General features: G+C 53.4%; 1 protein-coding gene across 1 annotated transcript; it reads right to left on the bottom strand.

Annotated features, from left to right (window-relative positions):
* Window positions 1–1,281: 1,281 nt before the first annotated feature.
* On the bottom strand, window positions 1,282–13,839 carry BNIP5 (BCL2 interacting protein 5). The gene is made up of 12 exons (XM_069487991.1): window positions 13,206–13,839; window positions 12,173–12,292; window positions 10,733–10,797; window positions 10,509–10,538; window positions 10,242–10,464; window positions 9,039–9,170; window positions 7,173–7,234; window positions 6,655–6,886; window positions 5,756–5,887; window positions 4,766–4,830; window positions 2,976–3,230; window positions 1,282–1,317 (listed from the first exon to the last, which is right to left on the bottom strand). Exons 1-12 carry the CDS (start codon window positions 13,837–13,839, stop codon window positions 1,282–1,284), a joined length of 1,986 nt encoding a protein of 661 aa, XP_069344092.1.
* Window positions 13,840–18,896: the final 5,057 nt, after the last annotated feature.

Below are 18,896 nucleotides of genomic sequence, written 5' to 3' on the forward strand. Positions count from 1 at the left end.
CTTTCAGCATATGTTTAGCTGAGCTTCCTAAAACTTTGTCTCATGTTTGAGGCCAATCCCATCTAAGTGGCCTCTCTACCCTTGGCTTCTCCTCCCCCCCAGTCCCACCCCACGGCGCCTACCACAGGTTCCACACGGCAACACCGTATCCTCCGTGGGTAACATGATTTAGTTTGCCACTCAGGTTGTGACATCCTCTCCCCTATGACCACATGTTCCAGGCAAAGTCCAAGGGAGCTGGACGTCTGTTTTCAGTCTTGTTGGGCCTGCTTGTAGATATGAAATGGCAAATTGCCCACCTGAGTCAAGCTGTTGAAACTGTTCAGCTGTGTAGAAGGCAGAGCCTCTAGCACCCTACATCTCACCTTTGTGCAAATACAAAAAAGAGCCCTTTGCTCAAGACACTTTACTGCCATCAGCTGGAACACTGTCATCATACATCTAGAAATCTACAATGCCTAGGATGTGAATGGCAACCCCGGGGGTATGATGCTCTTGAGCAGTGCACATCTGTGCAACCATCCATGGAAGTCCGACTTGAAGCCATCCTCTACTTCCTGAAAACCATCTAGATGTAGCTATAATAAGAATAATAACATACATGGACGTGGCACTATGTAATTTTTGGAATTCTTCACATCCATTTTCTCGCTGACTCAGCAAACTCCACGAGATGGGAGAGGTAAAAGGTATCAGCTTCATTTCTCTGGTCATAGAATTATAGGACACAGAGTTAGAAGGATTCTGCGAGACCAGGAGTCCCCAGTTTATAGGTCTTTCCTATCTGGGTCCTGCAGAGCTCCTGGGAGGCATCTATAAATCCATATGAGCATTAAGCACTGTTGACCAACTGAATAAATGATGTGTTGCACATAGATGCACATCTGTTTGTGTGTGGATGTTCTGGTTAGAGATTAAATAAAAAAATTATTTTTAAAACATCTGGAAAACTGTCAGTAGGCCTTCTGAATGACAGTCTAGAATCCAGGGTCTAGAGAGGAGAGGGGACATGTTCAGGGTCCTGCAGGAGGTTTGAGGCAGGGAGACTTCCAGTCTGGGGCAAGATTTCCCCCACCACGGCCTCTGCATCTCGCCCCGTGGGAAAGTGCTTTGCGCTTTCTCAGACGATAGTGTGTGGACACAGAGTAGCTGTCTGCTCTTGTCTTCAGTCATCTTTGTGAAGCATGGGCTTGGGACATCACGGAGCGTCTTCAGGGTCTCCTGGCTAAGGCTGCCAATTGTCTGGCCAGTCCAAGGGGAACCTAGCACGAGGCACAACTTTCAATCTGGACTTTGACTCTCAGGACTTACGATGTTCTGGGAGGAGAAAAAGAACATAGGTGTTAGCTACGGCCCAGTTATTTGTGGGTCCCACTCTGGTAACAACAGACGTCCCATTATCCCCTCAACACCCCACATTAGCCCACACCTCTGTTCCTGCAGCGCCTCCTGCCGACACTGCTCTCCCAATCCCTCCTCCCCAGACGGCCTCCTCGCTTCAAAGGTCAAAATCAGTGCCTGCCACCTCCCGGAAGTCTCCCAGAACCAACTCGCTTTTTTGGCCTCAGCTACTAGTCATTTGGCATTTGATTGCTATTTAATTTTGTCATCAGTAAACAGTTGTCTTTTCTATTAACAGATGAAGTCTTTGAAAGCAGAAGGTTGCACAAGCCCTCACTGCACTTTGCACGGCTAAGCGCCCAGGAGGCTGTCGGTGTCTACTGACTGGGTGCATAAATGCATGAATGAATGGTCAGGAAAACCAGACATGCAGTCACGGCAGCTGTTTGTATAATACCTTTCACAAAGAAGTCGGATCACTCTGGAAGCTATTACCTACCCCACCCTAATTACCCGGGCAAATTACCCGGAACATCCGCATTCTTGGGGAAAAGACAGTGAGGAGGTGAAAAGAGAGGTCTGTGGTCATGAGGAGCTCCCGCCAGGAAGACAAGCCACGGCAGAGTAGCGCATTCTAGTGACAAGGCGAAACTGTCCTGAAATAGACTAATTTTCTTAAGAGACTTCTCAAAGAAGTCTCGAGAGGCTTCTAAAGGTAACTGCAGGAGAGGAAGACAGAAGTACTTTGGTGATCGTAACTTCACTGCAAGAAGGGTCTGGTTTCCCAGGGGACCATCCAGATGCAGAGTCCTGGTCCTGTTTATCCAACACCAGCAAACAGAATATTTCCTTCCTTTAAAGCCACGCCTTCACTCAGTAGCTTCTACACTACAGATCTGGGCCACATGTTTGTAAGCAGGTTATCGTAAGTGAGTTAGAGAAGGATGGGGAAGTCTGTTCATCAGAGTCCATCAGAAAACATAAAAGCTCAGAATTTTTAAAAAATTAGTGGCAGACATCATCTCTAAATAGAGTATCTCAAAGCCTTAGGGGAGGGAGGATGATCAGCCATAGCACGGAAGCGATCAGAGCAGTGCGGTGCTGGCAGGGGAGAGGCTGTTCTTAATCAGCAAGGCGAGGTCCAGGAGTGGTGGCCTCCTGGCAGCCTTCCAGGACCAAACAGCCCCTGGAGCCTTCTGGTCTACCTCAGCCACCCCTTACTGGATATAGAACCTTGCTTTGTTAGTTAAATTTTATGACAGTCTAGAACTAGGAAGCCGAGCAGCAGAACCTGTGAAATAATAACAAGGCAAGCTAAGATAGTGGCCGGCCCAATGTACCACACTGATCTCAAAAAGTGTGAGGATGTACACACGATTGGAGACCAGAGCCAGATAAAATGATGGTAATAATGGGGTAAAATCAGTGAGGTTTGGGAAAAGAAAAAAAATCATTGTGGTATAAAATTGTCTCAGAAGGTCCCATCAAGGAGGAAGTGGCGTTTGAGCAGAACTCGGAAAGTTCTGAACTAAGCAGGGGAGGGGAGAGGACAGTAAGTAGATCCCCCTGGAGGCCGACTGTGAGCCCGTGGTCACTTGTGCCACACTGCCACTGCCCTTCCCGCCCTCTCTCACCGGCTGGGACTCCCTGTATGGGAACTCGGTGCAACTGTAGTGGCTTCTTAAGCCCATGAGGATGGACATGGTGTGGCTCTTGTGGCCGGCAAATTTGCTAGTCAAGCCAAAGCCAAACTGGTAGGGTCTCTTGGCGAGGCTCCTGTCCAGCTCAGAGGATTGGGCCACCTGGCCGCGCAGGGTGGCTACCAGCTTGCTGAGGGAGGAGTCTGAGAACTCGTAAAAAAATCTCTTAAAGCTGGGGTGTCGTCTGATCTGGAGGCAGAAAGAAGGCAGGCCGTTAGTGCTGCAGGCAGTACCCCTCTCCCAGCTCCACGCAGCCAGGCTGGCACCTCCGTGTCCCTGGGATGAGCGCCCCTTGTTGAGTTCCTCTACCACCTGCCCCCGCCCCAGCCTCCCAGAATGGGTCCTGCGAGGTCCCGCTCAGAGCAGCAGGACAAAGTTGGGGCGAGGAGGGAGAAAGTACAGGTCCTTAGACTCAGGTAATTCGGAACCAAATGGCCCCAGAGCCTTCTCTTCTCCCTCAGCCACCCCCCATTTTATATATAACCTTACTTTGTTGTTTAAATTTTATGAAGTGGAGAATCTGGGTGCTTAAGTATCATTTACTAGCCATGTGGCCTCTCTGAGCCTCTGTTTGGTCATCTGTAAAATGGAGTAATGATATCCCCCCACCCCCAGATTGTTGGGGGGGAATTAAGTGAGATAGTTGGCGTAAAATCTTTAGTGCAGAGCAGATGTGAGATAAATTTTGGTTCCCACTCTAGGGTTCCTCCAGTAAGCTCTGTCCTCTTAACACCTAAATGTGTTGGGTTGTTTTTCCCCAGAGGCAGACCCAGACACAAGGCCTTGGACATGGCTAGTTTATTTGTTAGGTGAACCCGGGGAGCACTGAGGGAGGACTGGAGAGCTGGGACATGGGTGACACAGCAGCCCATTCAGTGCAGCAATTGGAGCTTAACCCACAGAGCAGGCCGGGACCCAGCACAGCACACGCTGCTCAGAGTTATGTCTCCCCAGGGCGAGGGAGCGGGGATCTTCGTACACCAGCTCCCTTCAGCCGCAGGTGGAAGGCTGTGCTTGGGAAAGTGCGGGCTGTTAGTTCTGCCTATCACACGGACAGGAAGTGGCTCCGGGTCCACAGGCAAAAGGATGCAGGTGCTGGCAGTTGGGAGCGGGGCCGGTGTGCACTCTGGCGGTAAGGTGAGGTGCCAACAGCGTCAGCCACCCTGATGACTCATCTACAACCTGCCCCCTTCGCGTGTGATCTGTTTGCCTCTCCAAGGAGACTGCTTTTCAAGGGCAGGGAGTCTTTTGTTACAGGCTATCTAGCAGGGGAGGAAAATCAACAAGCTTGAAAGAATCGGAGACCGTAGAAATGCTGAAGTGTGTGCCCAAGACGGAGAGTCAACAGCGAGACAGCCAAGGACGGGTCAGCCAGGCTGGTGGCCGGGCGCGGGCAGAGGAGGCCTCCAGGGAAGGGGACAAGAGCTGAACTTCAGTGGTGGATTTGGATAGGGGGAGGTCCTGGCTGGCAGAGGGACCGCCATGAGCACTATGCTATTTTAAACTGTTACCCCATCTGCTACATGGCTGGAACTTTCTACATATGCACTAAGCTTGGTCAAGTAGATAATTATCCCTCTTTTTGCAAAAGAGGAAACCGAGGCTCAGAGAGGTTAAGGGACATGGCCAAAGTTGCCCGGAGACCCAGATTGGGGACTGAACCCAGGTCTCAGCTGGGGGCAGTGAGGCCCTGCAGTTGGCCCGGGGGACTGTGTGGTGCTCACCTGCCGCCCCAGCTGGCCGTCCACCTCCTGGAGAAGCACCACCAGCTCCTGGATGATGAGCTCCTCTAAGGGAGATAAAGAAGGACTGAGCTATGGTGACCAGGTGACACCTAGTCCCCTTTCAACAACAAAGTGCCGCGACAACACATCCATCAGTAAAAGACAGTCTTTTATCTCTAAACCTAAGCACACAGATTGGTTACGACAGGACCCAAAAAAATCTTCCCTTAAACTAGAGTGGGGGCGTGAGAGCTTTGTTTGCATTTGCTTTATAGAACTAGAAGGACTCAGGCTTGCGAGCCTCTCCTGTAACCATATTCAGCTCCATTTGACAGGTGGGAAACCGAGGCCTCCCCAGCGTCCCTTACCCGGGCTACCGTGGGGTTCCGTGGTCAGAAATGGGAATTTGGACTAGAAGCAGCTAATCAGAACACCAGGAGGGGAAAACCCAAGGCTACTGACGCGGCGGGAACGCACCCATCGGCCTGGGTTATAAGCAGTGATGTGCTGGGACTGGCTCGTACTACGTTCGTTGTAATATTCATGAAATTTGTGAACCAGTTGTTATGAACTCTTGGCAGCTTGAAATCGGCCAAGGTAGAAATATTTATACCATGGAAACGTGCAGATGCTACACAGCAGGGCTTCCCCACAGAGAGCCTGTTTGCCAGCACACCGCTGGCTACAGACCCAGCGCGGGCCAGGAATTTTACACGGAATATCCAGGCAAACTAATGGGGGATGTCAGTTACCTCCCACGGGATGCGGGATAGACAGGCGTCCTCTGTCTGGAGGAGGCTCCACTGCAACTCTGCCCCAACAGCCCCCGGTTAAAGGCCAGGCCTCTGCCCTCTGCCCTGAGCTAGAGTCTCCTGGGGTATTTGTCCTTCCCAATTCCCTCCCCAGAACCATTCCCTGCTCAGCCTGTGAAATCCACGAGAAAGAGAAGCCCCAAGAAGCTGTCCCCGGGAGAGCAGGGGCAGTACTAACTGGATTCACATGCTCCGTCCGGCTGAGGTCCCCCTTCTGGCTTGTGGCTTCTGGCCTGGGAAGGTGCTTCTGAGAGCCCAGCTGGCCCCCCTTCTGCAGGTGAGGGCTCCTGCAACTCGAGACCTTCTGCATCTGAGGGCAGGAAAGAGTTGGTGTGTTTTGCACCAGGCTCAAATCCACATGCACAAGCCGATCCCAGGTCCTGAGAAGACACTGTTCACGCTCGAGCACGAGAGGGCTCCTGGCTTCCAGGCTCCTCGGTGAGCGCCCGCCCAGCTCTGCCTCACAGGCGGGCGCAGCGCCGTCATGGCCTCCACCAACTCCTCTGCCTCCTCACCGTCTGGGAGTGCGCACAAGCACGCCCACGGGCCCCACCAAGGGAACCCCCTTCCCCTTTAACTCTTCGAGGCTTTTCAAGCCACTTAGCCTGTCTGAACCTCACTTTTCCCATCTGTCAGATGGGAGTGATGAGACTGCCCTCACAGGGCTGTGAGCTGGCTAAATGAGACAACGGGTGACAGTGGCGTGCAGTAGGCACTCGGTGACTGTCAGGGCCGTTACTGTATAGCAGGGGCCGCAGCTTTGGCGGAGTGAAAAACCAGGCCCAGGCCAGAGCCTACGTCACCACACTCGAGTCTACTGTTTTCTCTTAGGGTTCCAGGCGATTCTGACGCTCGGATGCTCTGATCTCCCGCCACAGTTGTTTTTAAGTGCGTGTTGGCGGGGGGGGGCATGTGTTGTGAGTGGGGGGTCCTACTGGCAACTGGCCCCTCACCTCTGCCCGCCTCCCCATGCCTCCCCACTCTGCTCAGAGCAGAAAGCAACAGGGACACGCCACACGGCAGCCACCCCTGCCCTGGAGGAAGTTCCGTTACCACGGCAACACCAGGCCTGCGTACCAAGGCTGCTGGAGACGGAGGGCCGATGGCCACCGACACACAGGGGCAGGTAGCTGGGCCTCTTGTGCCGCTGGGCCTCCGGGCTGGCAGCCCCTGCTCTCTTGGGCTCCTTAGAGTTGTGTTTTCTGTGGGAAAAGCCTCTCTTGAGGCTGGACTTTTTCTCCTGGGATTTCCTCCTGCCGGGTGGGGCCAGGTTTTCTACAGCCACGTCCACCTCCTGGACTTGAGGCTGCTGTGGAGGAGATGAGAGAAACTGAGTCAGGGCTCCTGACCTTGAGGAGACTGCAGGTGAGCTGGGCAAAGAGACCCGCTGTGGGCTGGCGGGTGCGGCCCAGGGCGAAGAGCGATGGATGCTGGGCCGGGGAAAGGAGCGTGGTCTGGAGCTGGGTGGGCGACGAGGGCCTGGGCTGGGCTTTGGCAAGACACAGAGTCGGGGGAGGGGCGGGGAAGTTATCCTGCCAGGCAGGGTTGGGGGTTCCATAGTGACGTCGAGGTTACCCAGGCAACGTCTTCCTTACCTTCTCTCCCCCCTGTTCCTCTGCATCCTGCAGTAGGGCAATGATCTTCTGGATGAATTCTCCTAAAAAGATCAAAGTGCCTGCTTACACTCCGGTGCTTAGAAAAGCCCTCCTATGGTCAATCTTCGTTTCCTAAGGTGGCTCCCTGGGAGATTCTCACAGGTCCTGACCGGGGCTACACACCCCAGCCCCTCGAGGGTGCCAATGCGCTGTCAGGGGGTCCTGAGGGCAGAGCTGGTTTCCTGGGACATGTGTTCACTTATCTGTTCACCTACCAGGGCCCACAAACAGATGCGGGACCCCTGGCTCCAGGGGAGGCCTGCGCCCCACAGGTCCTCCCGCTGCACCTCCCTCCCTCCCTCCAGGTAGAGCAGGGCCTTTCCCGCTTCCCTTTCAAGGCACATAGTCAATAAAAAGCAAATGGGGGCCGGGCGCGGTGGCTCACGCCTGTAATCCTAGCACTCTGGGAGGCCGAGGCGGGTGGATCACTCGAGGTCAGGAGTTCGAGACCAGCCTGAGCAAGAGTGAGACCCCCCCCCCCGCCCCGTCTCTACTAAAAATAGAAAGAAATTATATGGACAACTAAAATATATATATACAAAAAATTAGCCGGGCATGGTGGTGCATGCCTGTAGTCCCAGCTACTCGGGAGGCTGAGGCAGGAGGATCGCTTAAGTCCAGGAGTTTGAGGTTGCTGTGAGCTAGACTGACGCCACGGCACTCACTCTAGCCCAGGCAACAAAGTGAGACTCTGTCTCAAAAAAAAAATAAAAAATAAAAATAAAATAAAAAAGCAAATGGGGCAGAATAGGGGCAGGGAAGCAACGATCGTTAAAAGTATTTTCAGACACGAAGAACTGACAAGATTACATGATTCTAGGCCTGGCTCTGCCTATGGCAAAATAATAATAATAGTGGTGGCAGCTACCATGTGCTGAGCTTCTCTCCTGTGGCCCCCGCCCCTCTTCCTACCCTCTTTACTCTCCTGAGGCTCTGTCCACAAGCTGGGCCACCTAACAATAAGAATAATGACAAGGCCGGGCGCAGTGGCTCACGCCTGTAATCCTAGCACTCTGGGAGGCCGAGGCAGGAGGATCGCTTGAGGTCAGGAGTTAGAGACCAGCCTGAGCAAGAGCGAGACCCCGTCTCTACTAAAAATAGAAAGACATTATATGGACAGCTAAAAATATATATATACAAAAAATTAGCCGGGCATGGTGGCACATGCCTGTAGTCCCAGCTACTAGGGAGGCTGAGGCAGGAGGATCACTTGAGCTCAGGAGTTTGAGGTTGCTGTGAGCGGTGGCTGACGACATGGCACTCTAGCCCGGGCAACAGAGTGAGACTCTGTTTCACAAAAAAAAAAAAAAAAGAAGAAGAATGACAAGTGTCAGCTAACACGTTATTAGCTGCTAACAGGTCCTGCTCTAAACGCTGTATAGGCATTCATTCATTTAAAGCCACCAACAATTTTAGGAAGTGGGTACTATTATTGTCCCCATTTTGCAGATGAGGAAACTGAGACCAGAGATGAAGTAACTTGCCCAAGTTCACACAGCTTGATGGGGTCAGAGCCCAGATTCAAGCCCAGGTCCTAAAGATCACACCAGCCCTTGCTGTGGGCCAGCGTGTTCCTCCCACAGCCTCACGCTGCCCCGAGGAGGCCAGCGCTGTCACTGTTGACAAGTACTGAGGCTCGGACAGCGTGTGTAACAGGCAGCCTGGCGTGGCCTCCCCAGCCTGCTGGACTCAGAATGAGGTCTGGACAGGTCACTGCCTGTCTCTGGCTCAGTTTCTCTTCTGCAATTGGAGAGTCGTACCGGAAGTTTTCCCAGGGGTCTCTGAGGAGAGGAGAGGGACACTGACTGTATTCCGAGGCTCTGTCCAGCTGTGACTCCTCTTCCGGTCCCTGGCTTCCTGGGTGGCTGGAAAGTTCAAAGGGGCTGGGACCCCCGCTGTCTGTAGGCAGGGCCCCTTGGGCTTCAGGTTCTTCCGAGCCTGAGAAGCAAATGAAACAGTGGGGGTGCTATGTCAGTCTGAGGGTGTTAACTGCACACAGAAGCTGGCGCAGGCTCTAATGTGGGCACCGTGGCTGGATCACGCTAAGGCCGTCGCGGGCTGGAAGTGAGCGGCTAGGCCAGGCCGTGTCTCTGGCTTACTGGTCCAGACCAAGCTCCCTTATCCCTTCCTATTTCCATAGAACCGGCTTTCCTGGGCTTTGCTGCCCTCTCCTCCCTCCCTTGGTGCCCCCACCCTGCAACATTCTGGCTTGATCCGCAGGTTGAACGGCAGATGCCGGATTCCCCGCATGAAGTAACGGATCATGGTCAGAATTCCCCTGCATGAAAGTATCTCCCCGTGTGGCCTCAAATTCCACCACTGGAGACCCACTCTTTGGTGTTAAGCATCAAAATGTAAATGACCCTGGCCAGGACACCCGATTAGACTGCTCCTCCCTGACACCCAGGAAGAAACTATCTGATCTTTTCTCCCTCCAGCCCTGGCTCCATCACCGATGGGCCGTGTGACCTTGAACATATTGTTTCACCTCCTGAAGTCTCCGTTCCCTCATCTGTAAAGTGTGGATAATAACTGTATTTCATAAGATAGCTCTGAGGACTGACTGAGATACAGGTACACAGTGGGGAAATATCTTATTTTGTCGGTGAGGAAACTGAGGCACAGAGATGGGGAATGACACAGAAATCAGCTCAGAACCCAGGTCTCCTGCCTCCTGGTTCCAGTTCCTTCCAGCACAAGCTACCAACACTTCCTCCTCACCAGTGTTTGGAAGAAGGTGCGGCTGCAGAGAGATGAGGACGGCTGGGGGAGCCCTGAACAGATCTCCGTCACGGGCTCAGCTGGGCTGCCCGGACCTCAGTGAGGCTGTGTGTGGAGGGACCTGCTGGCTGCCTCCTCTCCTCCCGCGGCCCTCCTCTCACCACTCAGGGCCGAGTGCAAAAGTCAGGCTGGGCGGCAGCCTTTAAAGCGGCCAATTCCAGCCCTGGGGAAGGTTCCAGAGTGGGAGGCAGCTGCAGGGTTGCTATAGCAACTGTGGGGCCGGCTCACCAAGGCTGCTGGAGACGGAAGGCCGATGGCCACCGACACACAGGGCCAGGGGCAGAAAGCTGGGTCTCTTGGGTGGCCGGGCCTCGGGGCTGGGAACATCTGCAGCCCCTGCCCTCTTGGGCTCTTCAGAGCTGTGTTTCTTAAGACAAAAGGCTCTCTTGGGGCTGGACTTTTTCTCTTGGGATTTCTTCCTAGGGGCTGGCGCTGGGTTGTGCAGGGCCATCTCTTGAAAGTGCTGTGGGGGAGAGGAGAGAAACGGAGTCAGGCCCCTGACCTTGAGGAGAGGGGAAAGCTCCCCTGGAAGCGACTGAACAGCCCGCCAAGGCCAAGCGGCAGGGCAGCCCCCGGCAAGGGGAGGGCTGAGCTCTGGGAGCAGCAGGAGGCTTCAGGGAGGGGCGGGACGGGAGCCAGGCCCGCAAGGACTGGGGGAGCTTGGCAGGGGAGGAAAAGGCATGAGCCCTGGGGATCTGCATGGGCAGTTTGCTCCTCACCTCTTCCTCCCACTGGTCTCCCACTCTTTTGAGCAATTCCACTATCATCTTGATGATGGCATCCTCTGAAAGAAAGCAGATGTACCCGGTTACTCTCTCTAAATGCCCTGATAACGCTTTTAAATGACTGTCTTGGACTCCTCTTAAAACAGTTCCTTAGGCCATGCGAGGGGGGAAAGCACCACATTCCAGGGGCCGGCCCTTCTGCGAGAGGGTCGGAAGATCTGCACGGGAAGGGCACTAAGTCAAGCATGCCATTTCATGTAGGAAACTCAGGTCAGCCCTTCAGGCATTCAACTTGTGCTCCACTCTTTCCTTTGAACTTCACAGATCTCTGAACGTCCACTTTGTGTTCAGTAAGCTGTGTGAACTTGGGTAAGTCTCTTAACCTCTCTGGGCCTTCATCTCTTTCCATGTGAAATGTGGATCATAATCCTTGTCCTCCCTCCCTCAGAAAGCTGTCAGGACATCAGATAAGGGACTTGGCTTGGAGACACTTTGCAAGGCCAGTGCTGATCTTTCAACCTGCAAAATTCCACTGGGGAAAAGGGTGGGTACGCAGCCCAGCTAAGGTGGAGGACAGAAGGACATCAGCAGGCATGACAAGGAGAGAGCCTGCCACACTGAAGCCTCAACCACACTCCCCAGTCGTCACAGAGAAGCCACAAACAGCAGAAATGGTTTCCTTTGACCTACTCAAGGACAACGTGCTCAGACTGTCCTCTGCCTGTCGCCAGCTGATCTGTCTACATGCAAAGAAATGCGGACAGACTCCGCTCCCAGGCTGTCTGCAGGGTCCCCTCCCCTCCTCCCTCTCACGTATACACTGTCTGCTTGTGCTCCTGGACTTGGTCAGGTGATTCCCTCTCGTGGGAAAATGAGTAGCTGTAAAATAACTGAACAGCCTGCAGAATAACTAACTAAATACCCTTTAGTTATTCTTTGACAGATGCGTAGCTCCTCCATTTCGTATCTTTTAAAATATACCCATCTTTTTTTTAACAGGGAATTAGATGAATATGGTATTATTCTCTCTCTCTCTCTTTGTTTTTTAGAGACAGGGTCTTGCTATGTTGCCCAGGCTGGCCTTGAACTCCTGGGCCCAAGCAATCCTTCTGCCTCAGCCTCCAGAGTAGCCAGGACTATAGGCATGTGCCACCGCACCCAGCTAAAATAAATTTTAAAAGACTAAAAAACAGTCCCATCCCCATTAACACATAAGGCAGGAGCATTTGCCGGCAGCCTTCCCAATTCCTCAGACTCCCTTCTGGGAGACTCTAAAATAAGCAAATGTGGCCAGAAGTACCAGAAGAAGAAAGATCGGTGCACATATTTTGAGAGCCACCAGCCAAGGTCTCAGTCTTCATTCAGAGCACTCCATCTCATCTGGTGACAGTCACCCCGGCCAGGGACAAAAAGACACTAGAGATTCTCACTCACGGTCAGGCTTTTTGACCTCCTCCTCTTGCTGGTGACCGATGGCTTGGGGAGAAACGTCCCAGGCGGCAGCACCGCCCTCCTCAGCGAGCAAGGACTGGTGGGGACCATAACCCTCCCCTCCTGGAAAGCAGAGGAAAGCAGTGGGTGTGTGGGTGTGTGCGTGGGGTGTCAGCGACATTCTTCTAACTTTGTTAATCAACATGAGAAAACAACACAGAATTCACAGCACAACAGGCTCTGCTATAGTCAGCTCTAGGCTTACCAAAAAATGAGGAACCCACCAAGGTTTTTATTTGAAAAGAGGCTGCGTCAACCCAGGTGCCCCTCTCAGTCCCCGATCCCTCATCCTGGGTCTTCTCGGGTCCCTTCTCCCCTCCAAAGCACAGTGGGTTTTGAGTGCTACAGCACAGAGCTCCACCTCCCTGCAGGGGCCAGGTGGTGCCCAGCTCCAGGGTCCCAGGGCCGAATAGGAAGGCCCCTGGGGAGGAGTTCCCTCATTTATGAATGAGTAACCCAACGTTCCAGAAGGAGCAGCTCAAGCTGAAGTTCACAAGGCAAGTTTATTTCCGATGGAGCCAAGCCTAGAACCAAGGCCTAGACCCAGCACCCCAGCAGCACATGTGGCCGGTGGGGGGTGGGTAGGACTCCCCTCGCCCTGCTCCCTGCCTTCCTTGTCTCCTGGGTCTGTGCTGCTCACGCTAGAGTGCTTCACAGCAGCGACCAGGCGCTGAGCACTTCCCTGTGGGCCACGGCCTTCCCACAAGAAACTGTTTGATCTTCATTTTATCCAGGAAGAAGAGGGAGGCTCAGAGAGGGACGTTGCCAGCCCCAGGCCACACAGCTAGTGATGCTGGAACCTCAGGCAGTTTAACCTGGAGCTGTCAGCTATGGGGCTGTTCTACCTCAGAGAAGGGTCACAGTGACGCTGTGACACTGTCCCCGCAGTTGAGAGGTGTGTGGAGCAAGCTTAGCAAGCTCTGGCCCTTGGGGTGGGGCAGTGGGGTTCCCACAGGAACAGGCATGGTCTGCTCACCCCCGAGGGCTGGGCCCGGGTCCGCTTCCCTGGAGCGCGGGGCAGCAGCTGCCGGGGACAGCCCTGCCTCTGGGCCTCCGGCAGCCTCAGCGTCAGCCTCCTTGGTTTCCTCAACAACCTGTCTCTTACGACCGTGCTTCCTGCGGGTGGCCTTCCTGTCCTGGGCTCTCTTCCTGAGGGCTGGTTCCCCCGGTGCCTGGGGGGGCTCCGTGGGCTGGGGGAGGCCCTCCTTCCCCTTCGACCTCCTGCTGGTCCCTTCCCAGGGCTCCTCAGGGCCTGTCCCCAGGAGGAAGTTCAGCACTGTCTTCAGCCACCCCTGCTGGGCCCGCCTCTGGCCCTTGTCCTTCTTGGTGTCTTGCGGGGGCCTCTGCTGTGGGGAGAGAAACTCGCTGGCCTCCTCCAAAGTGAGGGCTGCGGCCCCAGTGCCCTGAGCCTCCGCAGACAGAGCCAGGCTCTCGGGACGCCTGGCCCCATCACCGGCCGGCTGGCGCGGCGCCTTCCTGGAGGAGACAGCAGGCGGGGAATGTCGCTGGCGGTCCCGTGCCTCTGAGTCTTTCCTGGGGGCTTGCGGCCTGTCCAGAGACTTGGTTCTCCTGTCTGCCGCCGGCTTCCTGGGGCGCCTCGGAGTCTCCATTGGGCTATAATCAAAGCAAACAGTTCCCTTAGGACAGGCCTACCGGAAACTGCCATCTTGGCCACCAGTGCTGACCAGTGGGCCGCTCACCCTGCCCGTTCATGTGAATCGCGTCAACCTCTTGTACTGAGCTGTTGTCTAAATTCCTCAACGACCCCAGGGTAAGGAGGTGTCATGGTCCCGTTTTCCAGAGAGCACCACGGAACCGCAGGGGGACAGCTGGTCAGTGGGACCTCTAGAGCCTCCGGAAGGGACACGGCCCTGCCCGCACCTTGGTTTTAGTCCACTGAGACTGATTTTGGACTTCTGACCGCCAGAACTGTAAGATAATCAATTCATGTTGTCCCAGAGCCACTGACTTGTGGCATTTTGTTTCAGCTGCGATGGGAAACCAATACGGCTGGAGCCAGAGGCCAATCCTGCCCCTCCCTGGCCTGGGGACTTGGGGCAGCTCACACGCCTTTTCAGGACCCTCGTCCCCGCCTGAAACATGCCTGAGACCTGCCCTGTCTCTCTGGCAGGCTGGCATGAATATTTTACGAGGCAGCTCTGTAAACGGCAGCTCTGTTCTTCCGACTGCTCAGGCCACAACCATGGAGTCGCGCCTGACCCCTTCCTGTCCCCTGCTGGCCGCAGCTCCGCCGCACTCCCCACGCTGCACGCAGGCCCCACCCTCGCTCACCTGGCCCTTCCGACCGCGCCCTTAGCGGTCTCCCTGCTGTCCTCGTGCTCTCCTTACTCTCCCCCTCAGCAGCAGTGGGGGCTTTTACAACAAAAATTTTATTGTAAAAGTCCCCTTTGTCTATTTTGCTAGGTCTGGTGTCCCGAGTGCCTAGAACAGTGTCTGGCACGTCGCTGGCACTCACTATGTACTTATTAAATCAACGAATAAATGCACCAGCCTGAGCAAGAGCGAGACTCCATCTCTACTTAACATAGAAAGAAATTAGCTAAACAACTAAAAATATATAGAAAAAATTAGCCGGGCGTGGTGGCGCATGCCTGTAGTCCCAGCTACCTGGGAGGCTGAGGCTGGAGGATCGCTGGAGCCCAGGAGTTTGAGGTTGCTGTGAGCTAGGCTGACGCCACGGCACTCTAGCCCAGGGAACAGAGTGAGACTCTGTCTCAAAAAAAAAAAAAAGAATAAATTCATAACACAAACACTTAGTCAACTGTACAGTATGTAAGGTATGTTTGGATGTGTAGTTAACGCGCAGTGAGTCCCATCCTAGAGCAGCAGGGCCCTTGCGTTCTCCAGCCCCAGAGAAGCGGCTGCCCGTGGAAAGGAGGAAGGAACCGCCTCCCCGGGCAGCATGGTAAGCAGGCCTGGGTGCGGGCCGGGCACTCAATCTGTGTGTGTTTAATCAGAAACTCTCGGGGCTTTCCAGTTTTGCTGAAATTGTCAGAAACCCTTTGCCCATTGGTGGATGGTAAAAGAAAAATAAAAGGTGGCTTTGAATCCCAACCCTGCGTTCCCAGAGATTCTTACCAAGCTTGGGACCATGGGTTGCCTACTCCAATTTGTCATGATAGGTTTAGCACGCATTGACTAGGTGTTATGTAGAGGCATGGGATGTTAATTATGTATTTCCATCTTATCTCCTGCCTTCACCAACCGATTCGTTTACTCTAAAATGTATCTATTGCTGTGTTCAGCTTAGAGGCAGAAATAAGAATCTATAATTACCATTTCATATGTCTGAAATCTATGGGAATGTGAAGAAGAGACATAGAAGAAAAGACACAGGGACACAAAGAAAGACTTGAAGGTGACGGTAACATTCAGGGCACCTTCCCTCCCTCAGCACCCGTCGGGGGAGGAAGGACTGGGCGATGCTGCAGCCCCAGGTCACCAAGACCAAAGGCCGCTGGGTACCACCAGCACAGCTGGGTGTCCACCCACAGACGACCTTGGAGGAAATGAGAGATCGGGCCAGGAAGGAGGCAGGCAATTTGAAAGGCTTTGTTTGTTGTTTAATGTTCCTTAAAAGGAACATCTGGGCTACACAGAAACTCTTAGCAATATGTGCCTGTGCCTCATATGGAAATTCACTAATGTTCCTGAAGCCTCAGAGGCTGGTTGTGCTTCGAAATAGGGAAGGAGGTAGGCAAAGGAGAACAAACCATAGAGGGAAATATCTGCGTTTGTTCTCATTTATTGCTTTCAACAAACATTTAATAAGCACCCACTATGCCCCAGAAATCATGCTTGGTGCTAGGGATGTAATCATGAAGAAGATGCAGTATGTGTCCCCAAAGAGAACATTCTGGTCCCCCTTCGAATGGGCAGAAGTGGGGACGTATGTAGGTGGTGAGGACAGGAATGCAACGCTCCCTGTGTCTGCTCTGTCTCTAGTAGCACACGGTCTTAGGAGAAGATAAACTTAGGTGGAATTTCTCTCTGATTTTAAGATCAAAGTAAGCTGAGCCAGAAACATAAACAGCTTCAGGATTCTCTCTACTTTTTTCTTATGTTCCTAGGTCAGGGCAAATTGGATGTGGTTGGCAGAGAAGCTGCTCGATAACAAAACCACAAAACCAGCCAAACACACAGGACACTCCTGTCCAGTTCAGCCCCTTTTCCTCCTGCACTAACGTAGCTCCAGGAGACCGAGCACAGAGGGCCAGAGCATCCTTACCCAGCTGGTGGGAAGAGAGGCGCAGTGATCTTTTAAGAAGCTGTCATTGCCATGGAAACGGTTCTCACCATGCTGATGGTTGCAGTATCCTCTTACTGCATTCAGAGGACACACTGCTACTTCTAATCAGAGCATAAACACAATTCCACCAGCAAAATGTTTTCCTTCTTGATGTTTTCTCAAAAAAGTGGCCTTGATTTGGCCACCCCCTGCCTGGAGTAACCATTGCCCTAGCCCAGAGGGAGGTGGGAGACACTCAGGACAGAGCCGCACAGCCGCTGCTGCGGTGTGGGGGCAGGCAGGGGCTGGGGGATGGGCAGCCTTAGCCATCCTAAAGGGTCCCCAGTGAAGAGAGATTCCAGGATCGCCCAAGGCGCCCAATTCCAAATCCAGTGATCTCGTTCCATTCCTTGTCCTCCCTAAAGTGCTGCAGCGTTTGAGACTGTATCCACTTCCTTCTTCTGTAAGTGTGTCCTCTCTGGGCGGCCCATCTCTCCCCTCCCTCTCTGACTGCTCCTGCTCCTTAATGTTCCAAAGGTGGAGCGAGCTGCTGGCCAGGGTGGGCAAGCCCACCCACCCCAAGGGAGACACCTGGAGAACCTCTGGATGTTGTGTCCTCAGACTCTTAAAGTCGCTACGCCCTGAGAAGATTGTGTTTTAATATTAACAACCTCCCCCATTCTATATGTGCCAAAACTGAATCGCTCAAGACTTTTTCCAAGTGTAAAATTCTGTTTATCTAAAATTCATCAAAGCAAGGCTTTTTTTCCCTTTCCTCCTTTTTTCTTGTTTTGTGCCCAAGGTGCTCACCTACATTTGGCCGGATTGTGGGGGAACCCCAGCCTGCCCAGGTTGTGCTCCCTGGCCAGTAACCCCAAGACAGCAGCGGAGTCATTGCATGGAAACCCAGCTGCTCTTGTAAACTTGTTTATTGCCTGGCGGAGAGTGGATTTCAGAGCAAAGTCCAAGTGAGTTCAGAAATACTTGAGTGATCTGAAGATCACAGGACTTCTGGTAAGTCATGACATACACCAGTGACGTGTCTAACAACAACAGCCGCCCAGAGAAAGCACACAGCTGACCCTGGAGCAGGAAGTTTGCCTATTTTTCCCAAGCATGCTGCTGCCGAGTTTGGTTTATTTTCTCTTTTATTTACTCACTTTTTTTTTTTTCTTTTGAGGCAGAGTTTCGCTCTGTCACTCAGGCTAGAGTGCAGTGGTGTCATCTCATTGGAACCTCCAACTCCTGACCTCAAGCGATCCTCCTGCCTCGGCCTCCTGAGTAGCTGGCACTACAGGCACGTGCCGCCACACCCAGCTAATTGTGTTTGGCTTATTTTCTAAATTGCACGCTAACCTCGTCTACCTACTGTTCTCTAATTTAGTCATCTGGCCAGTTATTCTGTCATCGCTCTGGTGCCATTTCATAAAGGTATTTTGCACTCCCCTTCTGCACCCCTGCACTTCACACAACAGGTGTTTAGCAAAGAGCCACGTGCTACACGCCCACGCCAGTGCTCCCAGGGACAGTGTGCATGCGGCACACACGTGTGGACCCACAGTCGACACCACAGACACCCATGGGTCACAGGAGCACACTCGTGCACAGATATGTGCAAACACAAACCAGCTCACCTTTACGCTGCCACAAGGCATCCGGGGAGCCCTTTCGTTTACATTTTCCCATTTACTCTTGGCCGTGGGCCAGCAGTGGGGGACCGAGGCTCTGAACCAGTAAGAGACTTGCCCAAGGCCCATGGCCAGAAGCAGAGGGTGGAGACTCGAACCCACGTCTCCAGATTCTAAATCCTATCTTCTCCCTCCTACACCAAATGGCCTCATGTAAGCACCAATACACACACACACACACACACACACACGTGCACACATGGACTCATCGGGGAGCAAATCTGCTGTTTCACGCTGACGGAGAATGCTATTTCCCATTCGCACACATGCTTGCTGTGACCTGTGCTCAGAGTCCCTCGTCCACGGGTACCCAGATATAGACACCTGTGCCCCACCCCCACCGCACCCTGTCCTCCCCCCAGGACCACGGGCAGTGCAACGCTGCATGCGGAGTGGGGCAGGGCAATGGCTTGTGCTCCTCTCTCCCCTTAAATCCTCATCAGAGAGAGCAGGAGGCCACCAGAGTTCTTTTCATGAGATCTCCCTGTCCGTGCACTAACTTCCAAAGACCTGGAAAATCACAGAACTTTCGTCCAAATACAGTAATAATAACACCTCCCGTTTGCCTGGAGGGTCCCTCTACTATGTACCTTCACTTAAAGTCTGCAACTCAACCTCTACAGCATCCTTAGGGAAACTAGCATGTGAGGTGTATGACGCTGCCCCCCTTCTACAGATGAGGAAACTGAGGCCCAAGGAAGTGAAGTTCCTCGCTTAGGGTGGCAGCGAA

This window comes from Eulemur rufifrons, chromosome 15 (assembly GCF_041146395.1).
Source record: "Eulemur rufifrons isolate Redbay chromosome 15, OSU_ERuf_1, whole genome shotgun sequence".
In the NCBI taxonomy this organism is placed as follows: domain Eukaryota; kingdom Metazoa; phylum Chordata; class Mammalia; order Primates; family Lemuridae; genus Eulemur; species Eulemur rufifrons.

Excerpts from the sequence above, each read along its gene's own strand:
- BNIP5 (XM_069487991.1), bottom strand. The coding sequence starts at position 13,839 with ATGGAGACTCCGAGGCGCCCCAGGAAGCCGGCGGCAGACAGGAGAACC. Across the intron at positions 10,798-12,172 it reads GGAGGTCAAAAAGCCTGACC|AGGATGCCATCATCAAGATG; the intron begins GTGAGTGAGAAT and ends GCTTTCTTTCAG. Across the intron at positions 3,231-4,765 it reads ACGGCCAGCTGGGGCGGCAG|ATCAGACGACACCCCAGCTT; the intron begins GTGAGCACCACA and ends TTCTGCCTCCAG.